We start from the raw sequence: 25,202 nt of genomic DNA on the forward strand, positions 1-25,202 counted from the left end.
GGCAACATTTAACTCTTTGGTCTTTTTTTCTATGAAATATTATTTGAGCTCTTAGACTTGCCTTGTTCTTCTTACTTCACATATGCTTATGGACCCATTTCTTGTTGCCTTTTTTATCTGTGGATGGTCATCCTGGGTTTCAGCTCTGATGGCTCCCCATCCCTGTGTGATTTCTACAGACTTTTCATTATTTGCAAGGCTCTTCTTTCTGCCTTTTGTGTGATTGCAGCTTCTGATTTTGGGTCCTCAAAGAGCTCCTGATGTATCCTCAGAGCTCTCTTCCCACGCTTCTGAGCTTTCCCCTGCACAAGCACAGTTTGCTGTTGTGCCTTTAGTATCATCCCTTTTGGCAGCCACGAGCTGTTCGTGGCTCTTTTATCCTTCAGATTCCCTTCCCAAGAGACTCCCTGCTCTGGTCCCCTGAGGCTGCTGCCACTGCTTTTCTGGAGTCCATTATCCTCACAGCATACTTCAGCTCAGGAATGCTTTCATCACACAGTCACTTTTCATACAAACTACTGCTACACACAGAGTTTCAGGGATTCTTTACTTTTCGGATGAAATCAAATAGGGAGTATAGACTCCTTCATAACTGTTACCTCTGCTTTTCAAAATATAAATTTTGTCCCCAAAATCTTTCAAGATCTTAGTGGACAGTCTATCTTGCATACAGGAGAAGTCCAGGTAATGGATAGCATGGGACATCTGGTGCTGTCCTTTAGACATTTCTGATATCTGCAAGACACTGGACCAGTGAGCAGGATGTCTCCAGCCCACAAGACATCTAGCAAAGGTCTCTGAATAATGCTGGAACTGTACAAGGAGGGTGTGCAAGATGAGAAATGTCCAGCACTGAATGATATATTGCATAAACTGAAAATATATTCCTGATGATTAGAGCTTGAGTGAATGCTTAGCATATAGAAAAAATAATTAGCTGATTATAATCAGGCATTTTCTTATCAATCATTCTCCATGCACATTTTTTAATATCTAAAGAACTGATTAAATATGTTCAAAGCTGGGCTGTGTTTTGGCTTGGCAGAACTGAGGCAGCTTCATGGCTGGACCCTAACATTGTGGAGCCTATGGGTCTGGGGAAGACAAACCACTCCTTCTCCTGCCCATCACCCTTTAAGTGCATTTGCTGTAATGGGGCTCCATTGGCAGGTGGCTTTCCCACCAATGTGTATGCCATGCTTGGCTTTCCTTTGGCCACAAGGGACACGACTCCAGCAAAACTGAAACTGAGCCTCTCAGGGGTGAGACCTCCACGGCCTGGGCAGAGCCCCCACCAGAGCACACAGAAAAGGTGCTCCTGGCTGTCTTGGGGAGGTATTTTATGGAGGTATGGACTCTTCCATTTTGGGTCATTAACACCACAAACAGGCTGGCCCCCAAACCTTCAACTGCTGACTAACAGGCAAACCTTGTGCTTATTACAGCTTATCTCCTCTCATGCAAGCTGAGGTTCAAGGACAGCTCTGCCTCAAAGCTTCCTCAGCCCCAGGTAGGCCAGGACCCCCCACAAAGGCAGCAAGAGCCCTTCTCCTTCTCTGCCTCCTCCGCTCCATCTGACAGAGCAAAGAGAGCGGCAGGTCCCATCTGGGTGGGTGGTTACTCTACACCCCAAGCTCTCTGCAGCCATTAGCACCCGCCCCCAGACTCAGCAGGAATCCAGCCGAGTGGGAGATGGATCCAGCGTGTCGCCATCCCAGAGGGTCCCCACAGTTGTTGTTCCATCAGGTGAGCGATCGTGGCAGACCTTGCCCCCTGCCATGCTGGGGCTGAGCATGGGGAGCTGGGGAAAGGAGGCAGCTCTTTTATTACTGATGGGAGTGCTTGGTGTGACAGCCAGCATCATCCCTCCTCCAGGCAGCACTGTGATTTTGCAGGATGCTGCTGATCTATACAGCAAGAGACAATAACCAGGTCGTGACACTGCAGCACGTCATGAGTTTGTGTAATACAAGCATGTGTCTGTGATCCCTGTGTGCACAGGGTGCTGTGGGTTCCTCTGAGAAGCAGGAGCAGTCCATCCCACATGCATGGCATTTGTAGTTGGGGAAGGAGGACCGCTTTATGCAGTGGGATAAATTGAGAGGACAGGTAGGACTGCCTGTCATTGGGTTTGGGGAGCTGGTGGGAGCTGGGGGCAGTATGTTGTAGGAGCTCTGGGAGAGCTTTTATGGCTTCCAGGTAGATGCCAGTTTCTCTGCAAGGTGCTGATTTCATCCCAGGGCAGCCATCCTCATTCATGTCCTCTGCCCACCCTCATGAAGGCCCTAAATGAGGAAAGACTGGCAAAATTAAGGAGCTGATAGGTGTCCAAGGGACAGGAAATTCCTTCTCATTCAGCACTCCCAGATGGTTTGTTTACAATGGGAAAACAGCATCAGCTGTCTGCAGGGTGCCATCTGTGGCAGAGGAGCTGGGCTGGCCCCGGGAACTGCACACAGCAACATCATCACTCTGGAAATTCCACAGTATTTTCAGCTGTAAGCATAGGAGCTATCAACCACCACAACTTTCTCATACCCTGCCCAGACTGGCATTTTTACACCCTGCCTCAAAACAGGGACAACAAAAAAAAACAAACAAACAAAAAAAAAACAAAACAAAACAAAACAAAAAAAAAAAAACCAAAACAAAAACCCCCACAAGAAATAATATCAAAAATAGGTAAAATAAACCCCAGAATAATACTCGCTCAGGCAATAGATAAACCACAAACAAAAGCACTCCTGTAAACTCAGTTGGCTGTGGACAGCTACAGCAAAATGGATGTTGTACCCTTAAGGGCTCTTGTAGTCCTGTGGTATTTAATTCACAGTGCACGATAAAGTAGAGGATTAAAGGGCAGTCTCTAGCTATGCAGGCAGCAATAAATGAGACTCTTCATGGAAAAAGCAAATAAATAAAGACTGGAGCTCCACTGGCAGAACAGCCTTCCTTCTGAATCATACACCTCCAGCATCATTCCCCACTTGTGAGTCTACCCTTAACTGTACCAGTATAGGAGGGATAGGGCTTGGAGGCATTGCCCATATACTCCCTTGCTCTCTTAAAGTTTCCCCTCCTTACTTTGTAGCTAGGTTTATATAGACCCTCTTGGTGCCTTTTTTCCCCCAAATTTAAAATGGAGATGAGAACAACACCCCAACTGACTGGGAGGACTTTGTGCATGGGAGGTGAAAGTCACTGGTTGTGTGCATGACAGTTACTCTTAGCTCTTTAAAAGAAGGGATTAGAAAAACATTTAAAAGTGGATTGAACAGATCACTGGCATACCCTGGTCTCTGGGTCTCTGTTTCCAGACATTCCTTGACAAATGTCCATGGAGGTGGATACTTCTCCATGGACTCCGGGAGGAGAGAAAAATCACATGGCTTCCATTTCATTACGTTTGCACCACAGCAGTCAGTCTTCCAGGTCTGGGTCCTGAACCTTTCTATCCTATAGTTAATGGTACTTTGACCAAAGAGCTGCCTGTGCAGTCATGATGCACCCTCAGCCATTCCTGAGACATTTCTTTAAAGGCAAAGCTGGGCAATAGTACTGTTTGTGTAGGGCTTGGAAATATGGCTTCACACTTGCTTGGAGTGAGACTAGAAAAAGTCATGCTGTCCACCAGGATGGAAGAATACATGTATATTTTCAGACAGGTGAGAATGTTTCATTTGGACTTGAATTTTTTTTCAATGTTTTATTCCAGTTCTGACACTGAATTTAAAATACTCAGCATGAGCAGTCATCTCTAAATGCTAAATCAAAATGCTTTGTTCAATAATGATCAAAACATGACATTTGCTTCTTGAAGGTAGAACTAGTGGCACCCTCTCTGCTTTTATTAGCAAATGAAATTCTGTAAGAAAAAATGGATATAGTTTCAGTTTTTAATTTTCTAAGGTATGTGGGTTCTGTCTGAGCCCAATCCCTCCAGACTGCTCCAGCCACCCAAGCGCTCTTTCACTAACAGGAATAGGGACCAGTTAGGAGAGACAGAAAGGCCAGTACAGATCACCCTTAACAGAGCATCTCTCGGGGTAATGTAGGGCATACAGACTAAACTAATGGACCTGGAAGTGCCTCTGAAGTTACAGGTCTGTGTGTATGTTGCAATTGCTTCTACCCTCTTGTTGGAGTGAGATGTGGGCATCTTTCCTCTCCACCCTGCAGGAAAGGCAGCCCAAGGACATGAGGCAGAAAGTGCTCATGGTGCTCTTTGGCCAGCCTTTTCTTGGGATAAATGTATCCCTAGGACACACCACAGTGCAGACTGTGTTTGGCTGCTGTGTCCTCCACAGCCATGACAAAATCCTTCATTGCAGACTCCAGGATTTCTGTGAGATTTCCTGGAGCCATCCACCTTGGGTGCTGCAGTCTTCCCTCTCCACTCCCCCACAGTGTCCCTGCAGGTGACACCCCACCTTCTCCCCTGCCTGTCTTCACCTCTCACACAGGGGCACTATTCAAAACTAAGGAAGGCAGTAGGAGCCAAGAGGACAAGGATCTATCATTTCTGATCCGTCAGTAGCTAGGATCCCTGGCAGGGCAAAAATTTTGCCTTCCTGCTCTGTGTATACGAGGTTCTTCCACCAGAGCTGAAGACCTTTAGAGGCTGCTATACCCAGCTAAGTGAATGCTGATGCAGGCTGAAAGGGGCAGGTAAGAGTTCATATGCACTTACGGGATCCATCGATGCTGAGCTGACAAGAATGAAAGTACTGAAATGAACTAAGAGTGGCTAAGTCTGCAGCAAAGTTCTGGGTAAGAGCTGAGCCTTGTAGGACAGAGAGAGGTCTGTGGTGGGGCCATGGCTGAGCAGAGTGAATTGTCCCACCTGGCATAGTAAATGCCCGTGTCTTTGGCTCTTCAGGCTTCTCTGCATTCAGAAGGTAGTGATGACTGCCCACTGCACACTGTCCCTTCCTGAGTGTCACTGCTGTGGGTTTGTATGCTGGCTGGACCTCTTCCAAGAAGGTAAAGTGCTGGCCGGACTACTGGGCACAGAATCTTTGGCATTATTTAATCTTACTGAACAACTTCTGCTGAACACTGCATGGTTGTATGGATATTGTGGGCCAAGGTCTGCCATAGGGCAGAGGGACTCAGGCTGTGGCTGCCATTGGTGAGTCCTGGTTCAGGAAGAAAAAAACCTTCCTGTTTCAGGAAGTAACTTCCAGGTAGAATGAGTTAGCAAAGCCAAGACCCGTTCCCATCACTGAGGGAAACCTGCACTGCTTAACCTGAGATCACCCATGAGTCTGTTTGCAGTGTTCTTGCTTATAGACTGTTGTATCTGAGTCTGAAAGATGGCTCTGTTGGTAGGTAGCCATCCCTCTAGGAGAACCAATCAGTCACTACTTTAAGAAGCAATCCCAGAACTGGATTAATGTGGCTTCATGTTAATCTCTTTTTACCTCTGCCTCTGTCTCCCTACAGAGGACGCACCAAAAGCAAACTCGTCCACCCTGCACGGGGGATGACTCCCTTGTGGTCTCATCTTTGACTGTGGAGTTGGCTTCTCTTGCCTCTGCCACAACAGCATGCCATGGACCACAGCCTCCCACCTCCAGGAGTAACATGTCTTTGGGTATGAAGGCTGTAGCAGGAGGAGTGACAGGACAGAAGGCAGTTGGAAAAACACAGACTAGCACAGAACTGAGGACTTTTTCCAGCCTTTACTAGACAGTACAATTTATGCAGCTGGTGCGGGAGGTCCTACAACTGCCTCTGAGGGAATTCCCTGCTGTGGTATAGAAGCTGTGACAGGCAGGCGAGTGCTTCTGCCTCTTCCCATGGATGGGAATTTAACCCAGGGACACCAAGCACTTGATTCCAACATGGGGATTAGTGACAGAGAAGCATCATTCTGATTACAACATATCACCCTTGAAATCAGAAGATGCAGTTCACAAGGTAAAAGGATTTCTTTTCCCCCTCAGAAAATGTTAATTATGTTGCCCTCGTTAAATGCTAAACACATCGATCCACTGGAGCAGAGAGCACCATATGGTTATTCACGACAAAATACCTCTCCAGAGCCCTGTTGCAACAGTGGGAAACTGCGTGGAGATGGATATGGTGAAGGATTGTGGAGTTGAAAGGACATGTGTGGAAGGCCAGGTGCTGCTTTGTCTGTGCTGGAAGCCAAGCTCCTTCCTTGCAAAGAGAGAGGGGGTTCAGAGCCAGGTCCAAACCCCGTGGCTCTTTGCTCAGCAGCGACGTGCTCGTTCTGCAGAGAGCTGCTGGAACTGCACTGGAGTTCAGTAGGCGCATTGAGCCTCTGCAGAAATGCCCGCTGGTGAAAGCAGCACACGTGCACGCACGCCGGCTGGCCCACTCTGCTCTTTTATTGAATAATCAATGCAGCATTAGATAAAAATAGGTCCCATCTTTCAGGAACGGAGGGGTGGCATGTCTCAGCTTTGCCAGGCATCCACGGTTCCTGGATAGGGGCCAAGCAGTCAGTCGGCAGATCAGCTGTGCAATGTCGCTTCTCCTGCTGCTGGAGCAGGTACAGGGCCCTCAATGACTGCTGTCGAGGGGTGGTCCCTGCCCAGCTGGATCAAGAGCCCACAGTGCATCTTGTGGGGACTGTTCCTGTCTCCACACCCCTCTTTACAGCTGATAGTGACTTGCTCAGTGATTTTTTTTGAGCATACACATTGTGGCTGAATGTTTGTAAAACAGGATTCACATTGCAAAAAACTCAAATTGGCTGCCTGACTGTATCCCAGCTGCCTGCTCTGATGATAGGGCCTGGGTCTGGTCACTCCAGTTAGCTCCTGGTAGCTCCAGTTTGCAGGCAAACTTGGCAAGAAGTGCATGAACAGCATGGCAAGCAATGGATTAAGCTGAAAGGCATGGAAGACTTCTCCACTCTCATGGGTCTCTTCCAGGTATGTGAAAGACATACACATTTGCTGTCTGGGTTGGTCTTGGGTTTCCCCTCCAAAGACATTGGCTGAACTTCTCTGCCTTGTGCTCTGCCTCTAGGGTGTTATCAAGCCAATGCCTGGGCTTGGTACTTCACAGAAACTAATTCCCTACTGCTGTAGCAATTCTTCCTGCTTTGTAACTTGGGGGTGGGGACTATGCAGACCTGAATGAAAACACCTCTTTTGCTTTTAAGAGTTGGATCAATACAGATGAAGACCAAGACCCTGAAGACAGCTTACTTTCTCAGTTTCTCTCTATTTTATTGGGACTTTGACTCCTAAATACTTTGAATGCTGAGAGCCCAAGTGACCTGGCTAGAAAACACCCTGAGGCTATCTCAGCCTGGCATTTCCTCTAGGAAGGAAAGTTCTTTTAAAATGAAACCACATTAGTCTTGGCAGGAAGCTTGAATTGTGACTGTCTCAAGGAAGATCCATTAATTACTGTTCCCATTGCACTATGAAAGATCAAATGCTGTGGATCAGTTTTAATTGGTTATTGATTTCTTATGTTATTACCTACGGTTGTGCTGAGATGCCGTCAGATGTACTGGATGCTTTTGATTATTCTTGCTGGCAGCTGGGATTAAAAACAGCGGGCACACACTTCCTGATCTGTAATGGATTGCCATGGTGTGCCAACAAAAATCGTTGGCAGGATGAATGGTCCTGCTTTGCCTGTCTCTTGTGCTATTGAGCTGCAGTGCAGTTACTGTTGTGAAGGCAAATTCCCTCAGGGACTGGCTGCCAAGGAAAGCGAGGAAAAGACTTCAAAGAGCATGAGGATTTAGTGCTTGCGAAAGTGCACTGCTGTCAGCACGGAGGCAGGGTGAGTCAGGGAGCAAGGACTGGGTGGGCATGGACAAAGCAACAGTCCCCACTAGAGAGTGATCCAAGGAGAGGCAGATCAGATTGCTTTTTCATTGCTGCCACACTACAGGGATACTCCTGTGTTAGCACTAGCAGGACCGCACATGCAAACCGTAACAGTGGCAGCCCTGTGCATACTGGCTGATAATGGCCTTCCTAGACATGCTTCCCCCTTGGAGCCGATCGGGTGATGTCGGAGCCTGGACTGACATGCTCTCATTAGCTGGCAGAGCTCCTCATTGTTTAACAGGAAATGGTTTCCTGTCCTCCTGACCCCAAATGATACCTTAATCTACAAAAGCTGACTTTCCCTAATTGCACCTTGACAGAGAGAGAGGCAAACCCCTCCTTCTTCCTCCAAGGACTGTCATTTAATTAACAGGCAGGTATCTCTCAGGATTTACAGCCCAGCTCTAAGCTGCTACTCTCTCTACTCAGTAACTCAGGCCTATGAAGGCTCATTCCATTTATCTCAGCATTTCGATAACTACATTTCTGCTAATCCCTCTCTACACCTCCTTTCTGAATTTAACTCTGATGGAGCCATGGAGAGAGCAGTTAATCAAATGAGCAGGCCTCACCTCACTTTTCATTCACTGCCTGGTTGCTGATCTCAAATGTCTGTGTTGTAGATGGCTTCATAGCAGAGTGATACCTATGCTGGCACCATTACAAGTTTCTAGTTTAATCCAACTCTCATATCTATCCTACAGACATGACCAGAGATAACACACATGAAAGAAAAAGAGATCAGAATCAAAGACGTTGGGGCTGGCTGGATATCAAGAAGCATTTAGTCTGTTCCTCTTTCACAATCTGGGATCATCTCTCCACAACCTGTTCCTGACATATGTTTTCTAACAGGTTCTTAAAAAAAATCCAGTATTGGAGACTCCCACAAATCCCAAGCAATCCTTTCCAGTGCTTCCTACCCTCCTGTTAGATGTCTGAGAGCAAGGGGAAGAACAATGTTGAAAATCCATCTTGCACACTTTGCCCAGATGGACATAGCTTCTGGTACTTGGGGCCATACCATCTGTCCTGCTGGTCATGAGAAGCAGATTCATTTTACTTTGGTTGTGATTTCGTTTCCATCGTGGGTGAAAGGGTAGAAAACAGTGTCTGTCCCTTACAACTGTTTTTGTGGAGCATGCTAGGATCTAGCAAAGTCCAAAGAAAACTAGTGTATTCCTGAATGTCAGTGGCTAAGGGTCAAACCCGAGACCCCCGGATTTTGATGCATGGATCAATAGTCTCCGAGTTAACAGCTGTATTTTGAGAGCTCAGCTTGGAGATGATCTGACTATTTCAGATCAAGTACAGCTCAGGTGGAGATAACCAACAGCTAAATGATCTGTGCTTAGGGAGCTATACATGCAAGTGAGCACTTGTGCCCACACCTTTGACTCCACATTGGAAGGACCACTGCTGCCACGGGATTACCCATGCAAATTCCCACAGATATCTCTGTCTTAGCAAATTTCTACCTAAATCCCTTAATGACTTGGTAGGGAGGAGATCACACAAAACAGCTGGGCAGTTGCTGACTAGGTGGGTATTTCACATCTGACAATAATCAGGATCTCTGCAGATGTGGCATCTTCTCCAGCTTTGAGACTCTACAGTGCCAGAGGAAGTGTCCTGCTGATCACTTCCAGTGACAGGGTGTGTAAACTGGCCTCCTGGACAAATGTCACTGGCTACTCAATGGATGTGAGACATCCAAGGACAACTGAAGTGGGAACTGGCTTCAGTACATCTGCTCTTTAGTAAATACCTTGTCTTTCAAACCTCTGCTCCTCTCCAGTGAAAGCAAAACTTGGGGTCAAACTGGGGGAACGAACAATTGGAATTCATACAATTAGTGTAGGACCTAGAATATAACATTCTGCTAGCTAAGGCTGACAAGCCTGTTACCAAACAATGCCCAGACAATGTGTGAGTTACATTAGCTGAAGAAAACAGGTGTGGTAGAACCGAATGCACTTAATGTCCTGCTCTTTCACCATCGTCAAGCATTTTTTAGTTCCTAAATCTTTCCTACCCACTCACAGGCTATAAAGCAAAAGGGGAAAGGGGCTGGACTGCAGAGGAGGAGACACTGAAATGCAGAGACAGCACCCTGGTATTTCAAGAACTTTTGTCACTGCAATTATCCATGAGAGGTTTTATCCTGAACTTGCAGAAATGAAACTAAAGCCCAGAGAGGAGTAACAAGAGGCTTTAGGCCATGTTGGCAGTCAGGAGCAGACTTCTGAATCTCCAGAGCCAGCTTTGTCTGGCTGTGATCAAAGACCCTGTGCAAGGCTGCAAGGTTTGGGAGAAGGATAGAGGGAGAATAGCTGTTCCACAGTGAGGAACTCATTGTGAGTCTTCTAGGGAGCTGGCATCGCTGCATCCATCACAGTCAAGCAAAGCTATAATGAATGAGGAATTAAATTCAGTTAGGGAGTTCATTTTGATTAGCCCTTTCTGCTGGCCTGAGCTGGCCTGGCCTCTCCATGGGACAGATCAGCCTTTTGGCTAGTGCTAGTGCAGCCTCCTGAAATCAGCAGGGCTGGAGAGAAGTCACTCAGAGAGACCTGACCACATCGACAGCCAGGGAGTCACAGCTCCCCATGAAGACTTCATTTATCACTGGGTTCAACATGGGCAGAGAAAGAAGAGGAGGAGGAGGGGAGGAGAGTGAACACCAGATCTCAGCTAGCACTGCTCAGTTCCCTTCCCCTCCACTGCAGACCCAGGAGCAGCAGCAGCAAATTTCAAAGGGTACTGATGCACAATACAAGCAAGTTTTGCACTAGAGCGTGGCAGGGGCAGAGGGCTGGCTGCATGCACATATGAGCTTTCCTAGGGCAATGTATACAAAAGCTCACATGGTACAGAACATCATCTCTCCTGGTTGAGCAAGGGTGGGCTGCCTGGCAGCACAGGCTGACATTCTGCAGACAGAACAAGTAGAGCCATCTCTGGGTAGTCTCTGAGGTGCCGGGCAAGAGAAGCCACATACAGACATGTTAACTCACTGCATCTGTAATGCTTCACACTTGATTTTGAATTTGTGGGAAAGCCAGCATGCCTGACCCACCAGAACTGCCAGCTGTGCAGGGAGGACTGTGAGACAAGGGGCTGCCCCAAACCATGACTCTGAAATGTTCCTGGGAATGGGATAGCTGCTTGCTGTTTGGCTGGAAAAAATCAAAGTTCCTACCTTAGGACATTAAGCTTAATGGTGACATCAGTGGAGATGCAAAGGGCCTTTTTTTCCCCTCAGAGAAGGTGGAAAAGAGGAATAGAGCTTTAAAAAAATTAATAAGAAATAAACAAAGAACCTCGAATCTGAATCTGTATGCCCAGTTCCTCTTTAGATTATGGCTGCTGTGGTTTGTTCTCCACTGTGTGGGAGGATTTAGCTCCCTATTGACAGATGAGCTAATCAGTTCTCCTCAGCTCTTGAAGCTTTATCAAAGCCAGTTAATCATGTTACTGACGTCTGCCCAGGCCAGGGCTCTCCACTTCTGTTCTCTGACAACGAGGTGACACAAACACACATAGGGATGATTTTTTTCCACTCTCAACTCTACCAGCAAGAAGATGTCACCAGTGGCTATTGTACCAACATGTGGGTGCTTTTCCAATTCTTTTTCACACCCTTTGCCACCCTTTGCTCCTGAAGAGATGTTGGAGTTCCATCAGCATCTCATGAAGGAGCAGGATGATGTCTACAGGCCAAGCTCACAGTTAATTGTCAGCACAGTGGTGGCAACAATGAGAGGAATTGGCCTGGGTTTTGTCAGGCCCAAGTCCTGTGCTGGAAGGATGCTGAAGCCAAGAGCCATTTGAACCTGGATACCAAGGTGATACCTGGGTACCAGGCCCAGACCTCTGTCCCTGCTGCTGGGTTTTACTTTTGTATCCCAATTTCACAGACTGCTACTCTGTGATATAGTCTGTCCTGCTCCTCCTGAGGGCTGAACTGGGAGCTGTGCTCCTTCCCTCTGGAGACACTCTACCCACACAAATACATACCCACCAAGCCAAGAGGACTGCCTTGTCCCACCGAGTTTCTGGGAGGCTCCTTCCGCCTTTATAGGAATGAGGGAAGGACCCAGATGTGAAGAGCTCTCTTGAACCCTCATTGTTTCCTGGCAGTATCACTTGAACTGATGTTATATGGTGGTCTGTGCTTGGGTGGACACTGCTCAGGAGTGCGTTTGGAACTGGCTGGTGTTCACTGGACTGTTTCGGTAACCACTGCTCTTTCAGCAGCCTGGCTGGTGAGTGCCTCTGCCCGTAGGTATTGCCAGCTACGTCCCCCCATCCTGCAGACCTGCACTGGGACTACAGCTCAAGCTCTCAGGGAGTCCCTTCTGCAGTCAGGCTTCCAGAATCTGCTTTGCTGTCTGGGCTTGCTCAGTGTGGGACAGCTTCGTCCTCAGAGCTGCTCTGTACCAGCATTCTGATAAGGACCCCAGGCCAGGCCATGACCTGGGCTGGTTGGGACCTGCAGCTCCAGGGTGGGCCAGAGAAGGGTCAACCACCCCTGCCTGGCAGAGAGACTAGGCTGGAGAGACAAGGAGTTACATATGGAGAGATCCTGATGTACCCAACCATGGGGCAGTCCCTAAATGAGCTGTTCCAGAAAGGAAGGAGTTTCTCAAAAGCCTTACACTCCCCAGGCTTACACTCCTCTTCTTGCTCTGAAGAGAAATTTGTTTCTCTCTGGGGTTGCTGCAGGTTCCTCTGCCAGCCCAGCCAAGGAGACACCCTAGGGCTGCCCAGATGACTGTAAAAAAGGTGCCATGAAATCAAACAGGAGGAAAAGCCAAGGAGGCTCAATCCGAGCCGAGCTGTACCAGTCAGCTCTCCATGCCACCTCCCACTCCTTTCTGTGGGTAAGTGGGTGGGCAACCTCGGCCGTGCTGTGAGATATGATCACCCACCTATACAGACAATGTCCATGAAGCCATACATTCCATAGCAGATCTGGAAGAGCAGGTCCTGGCGCTGCCATTTGGCTGAAGGACTGAAGGTCGACCAGATGAGCCACGAGATACTGGCGATGAGGAAGAGGGAACCCAGGATGGCCGCTGCTATCTGAACCTTCTCAATGACTGTCAGAGAGATGGCCTGCCACTGCAAGGGGAGGCAATGGGGAGAGGAGAGGGTACAAGGGGGAAGGAGGAAGGAAAAAGAGAAGAGATTAGTTACTTGGGGCACACTGCTGTTTTACATCATTGTGGCAGTTTTGGAGATCTCAAAGAGCACCTATGAGCATATCCATTTTTATCTGGTCCCCATCTGGGGGTGGAGCATGGTGGTTGTTCAGCAGTGCATGGCCCCATATTTTCTGACAGCACTGTTGTAGAGGCAATGGGGAGGAATCCTGCATGTCACCAGGAAAGCACAGAAACCCAAGGGAGGCAGGATTGACTGGGGGCAAGACACCAAAACTAACATCCCCAGGACAGTAGGTCTATGATGACCATCACAAACCAGGACATTCAGTTGCTACCTCAAATAGAGGTCAGGCAGCATCCTTGGCCAGGGCATCCTATTACCATGAGAAGAAATGTCTCAGAGAGCCAAGCTTTCCTTCAAAGGCCTCCTATGAGCTGGCTCTGCGCCACTTTGTGAGATCTGACAAGATCATAGCACTAGGTAGGATCTCACAGCAGCAATGCACATCCCACAAAACTTGTTACAAACAACACAAGTTGTTGTGGTCAGGACACCCTGCCTTTAGGTGATGACACATTCAGGCTGTGTTCCAAGGTAAACGTCAATGCTTCTTCCTCAGAAGAAGAAAAAAATAGATATAACTCCCCCAAATCCATTCACTATGTCAAATAGCTTTGTATAAGCTATAGTATAAATATCCTAAGCCTGGACTCCTTCCTGTCATCCAGCATAAACCCCCCCCACTCAGATTTACACTGCTGAGAGAACAGCCCCGTAAAAACCAAGAACAGAAATTGCTTTCTTTAACAAGCCTTGGGACATGATTCGTAGCCCCTCCTGCAAATCAGAAATCAAATGTGTAAACAGGCTGGGGACAGACAGTCTCTCCTGGCATCAAAGTATATAGGCCACCTTTAGCTGTGAGATACATGACCTTGAAATCTCAGTGGGACTGGCAAAAGGATAAATAAAGGTGGACTTCAACCTCCTGCAGGTATAGAGGATTCAGAGGAACTGAAAATCTTTAGTCTGAATTCAGCCCAAATTCAGTGTTCCTGGGAAGTGGCATCTCTGGTAAGCCCTCAGCACCCTGTGTGTTTGTCAAACATATCCTAGGACAGCAGGGTCGCTCATCAAGCCTTGTACCGTCCTTTTGCAGGACAAGAAAGGAGTTCAGTTGTTGGGTCCCTCTTTAATCCCCAGGCCAGCCAGGAGTTAGCAGTCTTTTGGGGGAGGTAGAGAGGACTTTGAATCCTGATCAAAGGGCAAGACGGACAACAGGTGTCTTGTGCTGGTATATGGCTGTGTGGCATTTCTACCAATCCAATGACCAAATCCATGAAGCAAATGCACTCCCCTGCTAAGGGCTGCCTTTGGAGAGGAACAAATGAGAGCTTCAGCCTGAGGCTGAGGCCTGTGGGTTGCAACTGGAAGGAGATTGCCTGGCTTGGCTCAGTGGTGAGCTGAAGTGTTTGCCTCTGCCAGACTTGCTCCTCGGCTTACATCCTGAACGGTCAGACAGTCCTCAAATCGTATGTCAGGGATGCACAGTGTCAGTGAGGTGGGTGGTGCCAGCTTATTTCATTAGAGTAGATGGCCATAAAGGTGCTGAGCAGAGAGACAGCTTGTTCCCTGCTGAAGCAAGAGTGGGCTCAGCTAACCCCAGTCCCCTTCCTGCCATCCTCTCCAGCCACTGGCCCAGCCAAAGGCAAACACCAAGCACTGAGGACAGTCAGTGAGCCCGTTCCCCACCCTGCCATAGCCCAGCCTGCTCCACACCTCCACCAAATCTAGCTACACAAGTGCCCCGTGTGTGTCATGAAGAAGTTGAGATAGTGAACAGCCCTTCTCCTAGTTTTGGAAGCTTGGTGGTGCCAGCTGCAATGGGTCAAGAGTAGCTCCAGGGGTGTGGGAGTCCACAGGAGATGCTCAGTTGTGCAACTCCTCTCTTGACACATGACAGAGCAAAGGCCACCCAGCACTCATTGCCTCCAAATTTGGGTTCTGAGGGCGCAATCAACAGATATGCTGTCTTCCCATCAGCTCTTCAGCTTACTTCTCAACAGTGCCATAAGTGGATGCTGGACAAATCTGCAACTGGTGCCATCAGCTCAGAGCTCCAGGACTGGAGGCATGTGACGGGGAGGGGGTTTGGGTACATGCATGGGCTTGCATTTCCACCCCTGCAGCTTTCACCAGCCCTCATCTCCTCTTCCACTAACTCTGGCAAATGCCAAGGGGATGGGAGTGCAGGGAGCCTGGTGCTGTGTGTGAAGGTTTTACTGCAGGTCCCTCACGCTGACCCGTGTGCGCCTCTGCCAGCCAAATCATTCTGCATCATTTCTCTCTCTCGAGGAGGTAATGGACTGGCTCCTCACCATCTGTCTGGCACACTGCAAGGCCTGTGGTGGCAACAGGTCCTTCCAAGGTAGCAATTAAATACAGAAAAAAGAAGGAGCTGTTTTCTACTGCTAGCAGCCGCATACAACTAGAACTACTGCTTTGCAGAGACAGGGAGGCTTGGGTGTAGTACTAAATATAATGTCAAAGGGGATGGGGCTCAGAGCACAGAGAAGTTACACCTGAGTGCAAACTTCAAACCCTGCTCCCTTCAGTTGGGAACAGAGAGGCTGAAACACAGGCAGGGACGCTGCCTGACGCAGCTCAGCCGGCAGCAGCTGCCGGGAAGTTCACTGTGGCGATAATGAAGAGGCTGGAGTCCGTCAGCTGTGCCAGGGGGTAGGAGACTCTCCCCCAGCATGTGGCACTAAGTGACAGTGACACACGCAGCAGCAGTCCTGACTCTGTTCAGGAGGTGGCACTGGGGTGTGATTACCCTCTAGCAAGGAGGTAAATGGGTCAGAGCTGAACACTGGGGAAAATAACCAGCTTGCAGAAGAATTTAATATTTTCCAGAAGAAAAAAAAAAAAAAAAAGTAAGTAATAAGTGTTGTATTTCCTCTCTGGCAACCCTGAGAACTGCAATTTAGCATCCCACATCTAGCCTGAGCCACAATAACTGGAGTCATTATTTTTCATCTTTTAATTCCATTTTGCTACACATCTTAGGATATGGGGTTTACACAGAGAGAAGAAAAGGGGTGAGACAGGGGATAAAGCATGTTTCTCAGTGAGAGCACAGACAGAAGGGCCCAAGAGCTGTTCAGAAGTGGAACGTGCTGGTGAACTTTAGCTGCAGGACCTGGGCCTGATGTGTTCCTGCACTGGTGGCCTCAGGAGCCCACCTCAATCACAGCACTGGGCCTTTCAGAATTCATAACAGCCCGTAGAAAATAACCCGTTTTCCTAACCCCTCTCTACCATCATTATGGCCAGAAGACCAATAATTTGGTAGGTGACCGTGCTGTCCTTGGGTCACTGCTAGAGCTGCAAAGAAAGGTCTCAGCAATGCTGCAGAGTGCCTTTACCAGCACATTTGAAACCCGCAAAGCTCTTTGTCTGAATGCCTGGCTGCAGACACAGCCCCCTCCCTCTAAATCTGCAACTCAAACTTTCAAGCTCTAGCAAGGTCACAGTGTCAAGAAATCCCACCTTGTGGGGAGAGACCTAAAACCGAGCCCTTCTTTCCTCAGTTGATAATGACTGTTGAGTCCCAGGTAGCTGTGGAGCTGTACTGAAGTGCACCTTTAACAACCGGCAGCTCACCCAGGTTGTCAATCAGGAATGTGACCTTTAGGCAGGTAGAAAGCTCTACAGATGCTCTGCTAGCGCTGAACAGGGCAGAACTAAGGACTTGGTGGTACCAGAAAGCTTTAAAGGCTCCTGCAGGATAACAGAAGGAGCTTTGTGAGCTCTGGGCTTACAATGGCTTCAGAGCATGCCCAAGCACCTCTCTGCATGGCTTGCCACCCACACTAGAAAAAGGGCTCTGTCCCTCCAGACCATTCCGAAGAAATGTCCTCATTCACTCAAGAGCTGTCTGTCTGTCCTCTGCAACCATCCCCTTTGGCTGAGTGCTTTGGCACATCACCCAGATCTGCGTGTGCAAAACACCACCCTCTCTTGGACTGATTTTCCCCATTTTCCCCAAATTTCAAAGCTCTGTGACCCAGATGCCTCAGAAAGGGTTTCTTAGAGCCCAGGTCTGACATTTGCAATGACCTTATCCAGGGGCCAAGCTGGGACCAGTGCCTGCCAGTCACGTTACTGTTGTTCACTTGCACTGTTTCACAATTGACATGTTGTACTTGGGACAAACCTATTTCCCTGTTTGCTCCAGCGCTTCTGCTCAGAAGTTTGTGAGTGAAAACTCCCTCTGCTAATGTACCACAGATTAATAATGTCATTACTATAGTATTTAAGGCCTGATCCATATCTCCCTTTCTTTGGCACCAGCAGTCTCAAAAGGTTCCCGAGCATCAGCATGAGCAGATCCAAAGCAGATATTTGCTTGCAGAAGATATCTATGTCTTACTGCAGCAGCTTGCAAAGAAGACTTGCTTGCTGGAAAAGCCTTCCTACACTCCTCTGAGAGCTCCCCCATGCCTGCCTCAGGCAGTTCACTTTATTTTTATTGCTATATCTGACACGTCCCCTTAGTACATATCATTAACATCCTGAGCTATGCTAGTCAGCAATTTAATTTTCAAACCCAGGATCACACACAAGTGGAGGTTTTTCCTAGAAGGTTGGAGTGGACCATTCCCAGCATTGCTTAGGTTTGTCTCTCCTCTCACTGCTGTCAATTATCTTTTGGAGGATGGATTTTCTTTTTACAAATTCATTAAGCGAAGTTATGCCACTGCTGTGATACTGTGATACACTGCTGTACATCTGCAGATGTTGTGGATTATTCAGATACTGAGAAGGCAGCCGGGAGGAAGGAGGACCCACTAGGGCCGTGCAGTGGAAACGTGCAGTGATGAAACTCTCTCTCCTCCATGTGCCAGAGCATCTGGTAAGACTCAGGCTACAGTACTGGTATCCTAGAAAGCCCCTGTTATAAGGCACAGGCCACAAAAACTCTTGCTGTGATTGCACACGTTGCTTGCAGGCTGCAGGCTTCAGCTGGAGCTCAGCAGGGGCCAGCCAAAGCTCATACTCAACACAAGTGATTCAGCAAGTCAGGACAATCAGGAGACACCAGTGAACTTTCCTCAAGCTTTTTAGCTCAGGAGCTCAGGCTGAAGTTCAAACACCCTGGGACCTTGGCCACTTCTTTTGCAGATGTGGAGGTCCTGATGAAGAGGCCATATAAACACTCATCAGATCTTAACAAAGAATCACCACAGTCAGAATAGAGCCAGAGGTGAACTAGAACTGGATTCCAACCCCGGCACTGGATAACTGAGGATCTTTGAAGCTGAAACAACCCACAATACAGGAAGAGTCAGAGATAGCAACTGTAAAGCAGAGTTGAACTCCCTGAAACTGCAGTTGTAGGTATGGGAAGGTTGGTTCAAACAGATTTTGTGTTTTCTAAAATCAGAGCATCAGAGTGGATGTGGCTTGGGAGCAGCTACAAAGGAGCTGTATAGATGAAACACACTGCAAAGTCCCATCACAGCAGATAGCTACTACACTGTGTATCAGTACCAGGGTGCTTTCAGTACTATCATGTGATTCTAAACCCCTGTGTCTTCAGCACCTTTTTAAAATCATGGGCTTTGCCCAAATATTGCAATGGAGTGGAGCATTTAAAGCCTCCATGCCCATGACTCCTGTCTTGGTGACTGGCAGATTGGAGATCAGGAGAATGGGTGGACAGATGGAAGGATGGATGGACAGACAAAAGCTCTGGATCTTCTGGTTGCTCACAGCTGGTGGATATTTTTGCTTATTTGTTGCCTGACTGCTGCTTGGCAGGACACCTGCCATGTTGTCCAACAACTTTAATCCCCCAGTCTCAGCGGGTTTGCAGTGTTGCTGCTTTAAGACTTTTGCTCTTAAACGCTTGCAAACCAGGGATGGGGGGGTGGTTAATTTATAGAGATTCATTCTGCCAAAATACCAGACTAAAGGCCTCTCTCTGGTATGAGACATCATAACAGCCTGGAGGCTGGAAGGAGTCTGTGTTAATTATGCATGAACCATGTTCCCCCGGCTGTAACTTCTCTGCCCACGCCACAAGTCTCCACACACATCTGTCCCACGCCATGCTCCTAGGCACTCCAAAAAATGTGCAGCAGATGTCAAAATGGGCAGAGAAACATGCAGATCCCAGGGAACATGTGGGTGTCTGGTGTGCTGCTCTGCTCAGACCAACTGGACACGCTTCAAGGAGCCCCAGGCCTGCTGACTGCCTGGTTTTGGCTTTCGAGAGGACTGTCACATGAGACGACACAGGGGATAAGTAGGCGATGTTGCTGGTTAAAATCTAGCCAGGCCTAAAGCATCACCCAAATAGTTTTCATTTGACAAGGAGGTGAGGTTTGTATGGTCCTTGTCTGTATTACGGTTGGTCTGAAATAAACAGACAACCATGACTTCCTACAGAATTTGCCCTCCAAAACCTGTGCTTGAGAAATTCAGAGCTTTCTAGTCAGAATAAAGCTGAGCAGTAGTTCCAGCAGACCCTGAGAAGAAAGGCCATGGACTATTGCTTTACTTAAAGACCTGCTTGTATGTCCAAGTAGCCTCTGTTACTGACATGTGGGTTGAAGACCGAGCAGAAAGGATGCTCTTCCCACCTGCGCATGCTGTGATACGTTGTTATGGCACATAGTGTCAGGGCATCATAGCCCCTGGGTCCTCTCTGCCTCCTTTTCCCAGCATCAGAGGATGGTGAAAGCCACTGAGGAACAAAATATGAGTGGTGATGGGTTACAGGGGCTCAAGTCCTTGTGAGAAGTCCAGGCCTCGTGCATCAGCCACTTCCCATGGGATTGGGATTTCATATACTACTGCTAGTGTAGCATCTGCTTCCCAGAAGTGCCTTCGTTCTGGCACCAGACAGGACGCCTGGGCATGCAGCTGTAACTCCATACACGCTGCATTTATTTCAGACCAAGTGGCTTTTCACTCCAGTTGCTTCTTCCCACCCTCCAAATCTCCCAGTGCTTCTGCAAGAAGTGCTGTGAAGTCTAAGCCAGCAATGTGAAGCCTCGGAGCCCAGGGTCTGCACGGTCCTCTGGGACCCTCGCTCCCAGAGCTGAGCTCTCTAACTCAGTTGCTCCTGCCACTCAGTTTCTGTGTTCATGGCAAAGGGAAGCAGGTCAGGCCGCTTTCTAACAGGGAAGCCCAGAAAGAGCAATGCTTTGTACAGGCTTTTGAAATGTGTGTGTGGGAGGGGAGCTTGCCTGTGACTAGCTCCAACAAATTTTAGCCAAGTGAGGAGCAGGAGGAAAGTCACTGACCCATTGTCCTGAGCCACATGAAGGTGTAGAGCATTTGAAGGTCATTCACTAAAGACAGTGCTGGCTACACACATGCTTGCAAATCTGCACCCACAAACCTCCGATGCTGCTCAACATCGCATCCCCAATCTGAGACACAGGAAGTGCTAGGGCACTCATGGACCAGCTTTCCAGAAATAAACAAATGCTGCTTTGTCCACATCTCCCCTCCTGTGTGTCAATCTGTTCTGAGTTAAGAGAGCCAAGAAATTAAAACACCCTGGGTCTGGAGCTTGGGATGAAACTACTGATCTCTCTAGCCCATGGCACATGGAAAATTGAATCAGAAGCTGTAGGGACTTGCAGAGAGCAGGCAGTCTTTTTCTATTCCCCCCCCAAAAATTTTACCACGATGCTACACTAATTTCATTACTTCATTTAAGCCAGGAGTCCTAAAGGGCTGTCCCTGTTTCCTCACTGTGATTAGTGACCTCAGGCCTGGAAAAAGACAGGCAGAAACTGCAGTTTGGAGGAGAGAGCAGGAGTTTGCATTCCTCCCTACCCCTGTACAACTGGGCACCATCACTAGCAAAGTCCTTGACTCCTGTCAGAGAGCAGAGCGACCAGCAGAGAGCCGAAGTCCTCCACTGGGTGCTGGACAGATCAACAGCATTACAGACATTGCCCCAGACTCTAAACCACTGCATGCTGCTGTAATGTCTCTTCAGTCCAGATGATGCTAATTAAGCAGTAGTGCCTGGATGTAATGTGCTTCCTTATGTCCGAGGCACTAATGGTGCTCAGCAAAGTCATGCAGCAATTAATCCATCTTCAGGTGTTGCCCCCCGCAATAAATCAATAGCTATTAAGGATAATTTATCCCATTGTTAACAGTCACAATTTTGTCCATTCTGAATCTTGATTTTAAATTACCAGTCTGTAGTGGGGCTTATGAAACCACAGTGCTTTTGAACTTGGAAGAGAAAGAAGGTGGGCCCTCTGATGCCTTTCACAGCCACTTACGTCAAGATATGCTTTATCTGTAGTGTGCACATCTGCAAATATCCACAGGATCAGGCTTGGAGAGACCAGTGCATCAGAGCTAACACCCTGTGTGCCACACCAGGATGTATTTGATCATGGGGGAGAAGTGAAAAGGGTGGCAGGATCAGATAGAAGAGCTGTAAGAGCTCTCCATCTGCCGCCTCCATCCTTCATGCCAACTCAGAGGAGGCTCAGCAGGAGGAGATTAGGGTTAATGGCACAGCTATGCACACGTGAAGCCTCGAGATACTGCTCTACCACAGACTGTGTGCTCTGTGTAGCAAATCCCATAACTGCTCTGCCCTCATCTGCCCCTGGGGACAGCGCCATACCTGCGGTCTCATATGAACATGTTTGAAAGGCTGTGAGGTGTTACAGCACTATTGTGGTCACACTGGCATTTTCACAGGAGGCCAAGTTAATGTGGGAATTGTCAAAGGACAGAAAGAGCAGACTCCTGAGGGATGTTCCCAGTAACGCTGAGCAGAACATGGGGGCCTCTTTGGACCAGCCCCTGACAGCCCTTTCTAAGCATCTCAGACATATGATTTACTGTGCACAGGGAAGGAAAACCCACACGGGTAAAATCCACTTGCTCCCAGAAACTAAAATAGAAAAGAGAATAGACTTTGAAATGTCTCTAGTACCTTTACCTGCAGAGGGTTCTTTGTGCTTATGGCAATGACGTGATACTTGTAGTAACACAGCTCACAGCTCCAGCATCCTCTCTCACTAATCCATTTGATCAGACATGGCTGGTGTGTGCACTTCACCGATCCGTCGCATCGACACGGGCTCAGCAACTCACCCTGAAAAAGAGAAGCAGCGTCAGCCAGGTTCCCCTCCCCTCTTCCCACAGGCATGGCACAAGATGGTAAGGCATGGCAGAAGCTCCATCATCCACCCATTTGCTCTTTGTTCATTTTTACCTGGTTTGGCTTTTGTAATCATGCTGCCTCCATCTGTTTTCCCTCTAATAATCCTTGTCTGATGTGAACAGAGATGCAACAGTCTCAGATACTTGGGTCCTACTTTTTTTTTTTTTTTTTTTTTTTTTTTGGTGGAAAGAGACAGCTGGGTAGATAAGAGATGCCTAATATCACCACTGAAGGGAAAACTAGATGAGCACTAGATGACCAGATGCCACTGTTTCACAGCTCAGGTTTCTGCCTCTCTGCTACTCATTTTAGAAGGTGAGGTTGGCAGTGGGGACAGCTGTGACCTCTGCTGCAGGCTGGTGTCCCGCTCAGCCCCGGGTGGCTTCCTCGAGCCCAGCCGGGCAGGAGGGGGAGCACAGACATGGCAGACCTTGGCTTTTCTGCGCGGGCTAGCTGGTGCCAGCCGTGGAGGTGCCGCTCCTCCCCAGGAGCTGGACGGAGCCCAGCGCCACGTGGTGCCTCCCAGGCCTTGCCAGGCAGTGGGCGTCTGCAGCGCCAGACACGGGACTCTCCTTCCCAGTGCTCCTGGACTGGGAGGGACAAACCTGACTATGGGTGGCAGGTGTGTGCTTTGGGCCCAGGTCTTTGTGCACCCACAGCCCAGCAGGGAAAAGGCCTTCAAATTACACCCCCGCCTCTACTTCCCCCAGTCTGTCCTGAAAGTGGGTCGTATCGAGGCATAGCTTGTAGGGCTGGCTATTTCCATCCTAGAAGCAAGCATGATGGAGAGCAAGCTGTGTCCTGGCTTGTGACACACAGACATTCATGAGTGGTGGCTGAAACACTGCACCTCCTTGCTCGCTCCCTTGTTTCTGGTGTAGCTTTAAACAGGGTATCCAGGAAAACCCAATATTATTGTGATCTGTCTACTATCATCCTGTTCACAATGAGACTAAATTCCTCTCTGCACGCACAAGCCCAGGAGCTCGTTTTACAATCATTTGCCATCACTTATTTAGGGAAGAACAGAACCATTATATTTTACTCCCCACCTCTTAGCGTTTAAAAGCCACGGTATAGACCCCAATAGTGTATTTAGCTGTGCTCCAAGACTTAAAAGCTTTTAAAAGCAGAATAAGAATATCTATGGGATGGGGAAGGCTGGCATCATACTTTCAGTGTTGGGGAGAGGATATTTCCTCTTACACCCCTAGATCAGCCCCATTATTGACAGTGACAGAGCACCAGGATAACAGACCATGGCACCTGAGGATGCTGGACACAATAAAAGACACCCATCCCAGCTGCCTTGGGTTAGAAAACTAGATCCTGTTCTTGCTAACCCTGATGGGAAACTGTCTTAGCTTTCGGGTTACCACATCAGGTCTCAGAACCTGAGGAACTGAGCACCACTCTGAGCAAGAGTAGTACTTTTTTTTATGAAGCCTAATGTAAGCTTGTTAATCTTTTCATTTGGTTCAGCTAGGTGACCTAAAAATGTCATCTTCCATGAAATTTTAGCAAAACTCTAAATAACTGTTTACATTACAAAACCAGGCTCAGGTCTGCCTGTCACTGGTTTTCACTGCACACTGGAGGGGATGCAAAGGGAGGGGGAACAAGGAGGGTTGTAGGATTCCTGAACCTTTTTCACCTGGAAAAGTGCGACAGGACAAGCCAGAAGAAGGGAAGTAGGGAATGATTAAATGGGAGGAAGGTGTGTAGGGGAAGGAGCACTGACATCTGGCATTAGAACTCCCTGTGTGAGGTGCAGTCTGAGGAGCTCAGGTTTGGCTGTGCGTGTTTGTGCCCCTCACTGGGACTGGGGTGGGAAAGTGCAAGTGTGACAAGGAACGTGCATGAGTACGTACTGCCGGAGAGGATGCAAAAGGGGAGGGATCAGGGCTGAGCACAGCTCCTCCACTCCTCTGCTTGCTAAACCTCTTCCACACCACGAGCTAGCCTGGTACAAGGACCAGGCTCTGTGCCTCTGCTCTACCCTCCTCATCTCAGTCCCTGGTGCTTTATTTTCTCAACAGCTTCACCCCTCAGCACACAAATGTGACCCCAGCACCAAACAGGTAATGCAGAAAACTCCCAACTCTACAGCATCCCAGCCTTTCCACCTCTCTACACACCAGGGTGTCCTGCAGGGCTCAAAATGGCAAGTGAGGGACCTGGGTTTTGTGTAACGAGCAGCTGGAGGCACCGGTGATGAGGGATCAGAAATGGGGCAGAACAGAGCAGGAACTAAGAGCAACAACCTCCAGGCAAAGGCAGAGGAGAAAAGCTGTAGCTGCAGCCTGGACTCAAGTTGGCTTCTTGGGCTCTGTAATAAACGAGTCTATGAAATGTGAGCTTGTCTCTTCAGAGCCAAGAGATGTTCATAGACATCCTACACCACTGTGGGGACCCAGTTCTCCTTCCCTAATTGTGACTCTCTACCCCAGACTGTCCTGCCAGCTCCTGAAAGAGCTCATGGCTTAACTGTGGAGATGAATCCCCCAGTTCCTTGATTTTTGCAAATCCAGCAAAAACCTGATTTATCACATTTTCTCCAGCCATGTGAAATATTATATCCTTGCGTGTGGCGCACAGCTATTTTTGCATACTGTGAAGCCCAATTCTGTCCACAGCAGGCATTCGTAAAACAGTGCCACATGCACACACGCGCATATGCACTCCTGTACCGGCAGAAAAATAAACACCAGGGGCATATTAAAGGAATAAATCCTTTGTACAGCAAAGGGGAAGGACACTCATAGCTAGCTGTACAGCAGGCTCAGGAACAGTCCACTGGCTGTGATACACATGAAGGATTTGCTGCGCAGAGACTTTTGTTAAAAGCTACACGCACACAAAAGAAAGCCCAAAATGAGGTGCTGATCACAGCAATTAAAGATAGAAATTAAATACCCAAGCTGAATTCTATAGGTTTGTAGAAGATGTCTCTGTACAACATATTCCCCATTCAAACAACAACGTTCTCA

The 25,202-nt window shown here is 48.3% G+C and overlaps 1 protein-coding gene across 1 annotated transcript in view; it reads right to left on the reverse strand.

Annotated features, from left to right (window-relative positions):
- MARCHF4 (membrane associated ring-CH-type finger 4) overlaps positions 1-25,202 on the reverse strand; it is a 109,703-nt gene that overhangs the window by 13,722 nt on the left and 70,779 nt on the right. Inside the window, exons 3-4 of the mRNA XM_042784144.1 lie at positions 21,988-22,143; positions 12,758-12,950 (exon numbers count right to left, since the gene is read on the reverse strand). Of these exons, the coding sequence (XP_042640078.1) occupies positions 12,758-12,950; positions 21,988-22,143 (349 nt within the window). The remainder of the gene's footprint in view (positions 1-12,757; positions 12,951-21,987; positions 22,144-25,202) is intronic.

This window comes from Tyto alba, unplaced genomic scaffold (assembly GCF_018691265.1).
Source record: "Tyto alba isolate M040663 unplaced genomic scaffold, T.alba_DEE_v4.0 Super-Scaffold_7, whole genome shotgun sequence".
Lineage (NCBI taxonomy): Eukaryota > Metazoa > Chordata > Aves > Strigiformes > Tytonidae > Tyto > Tyto alba.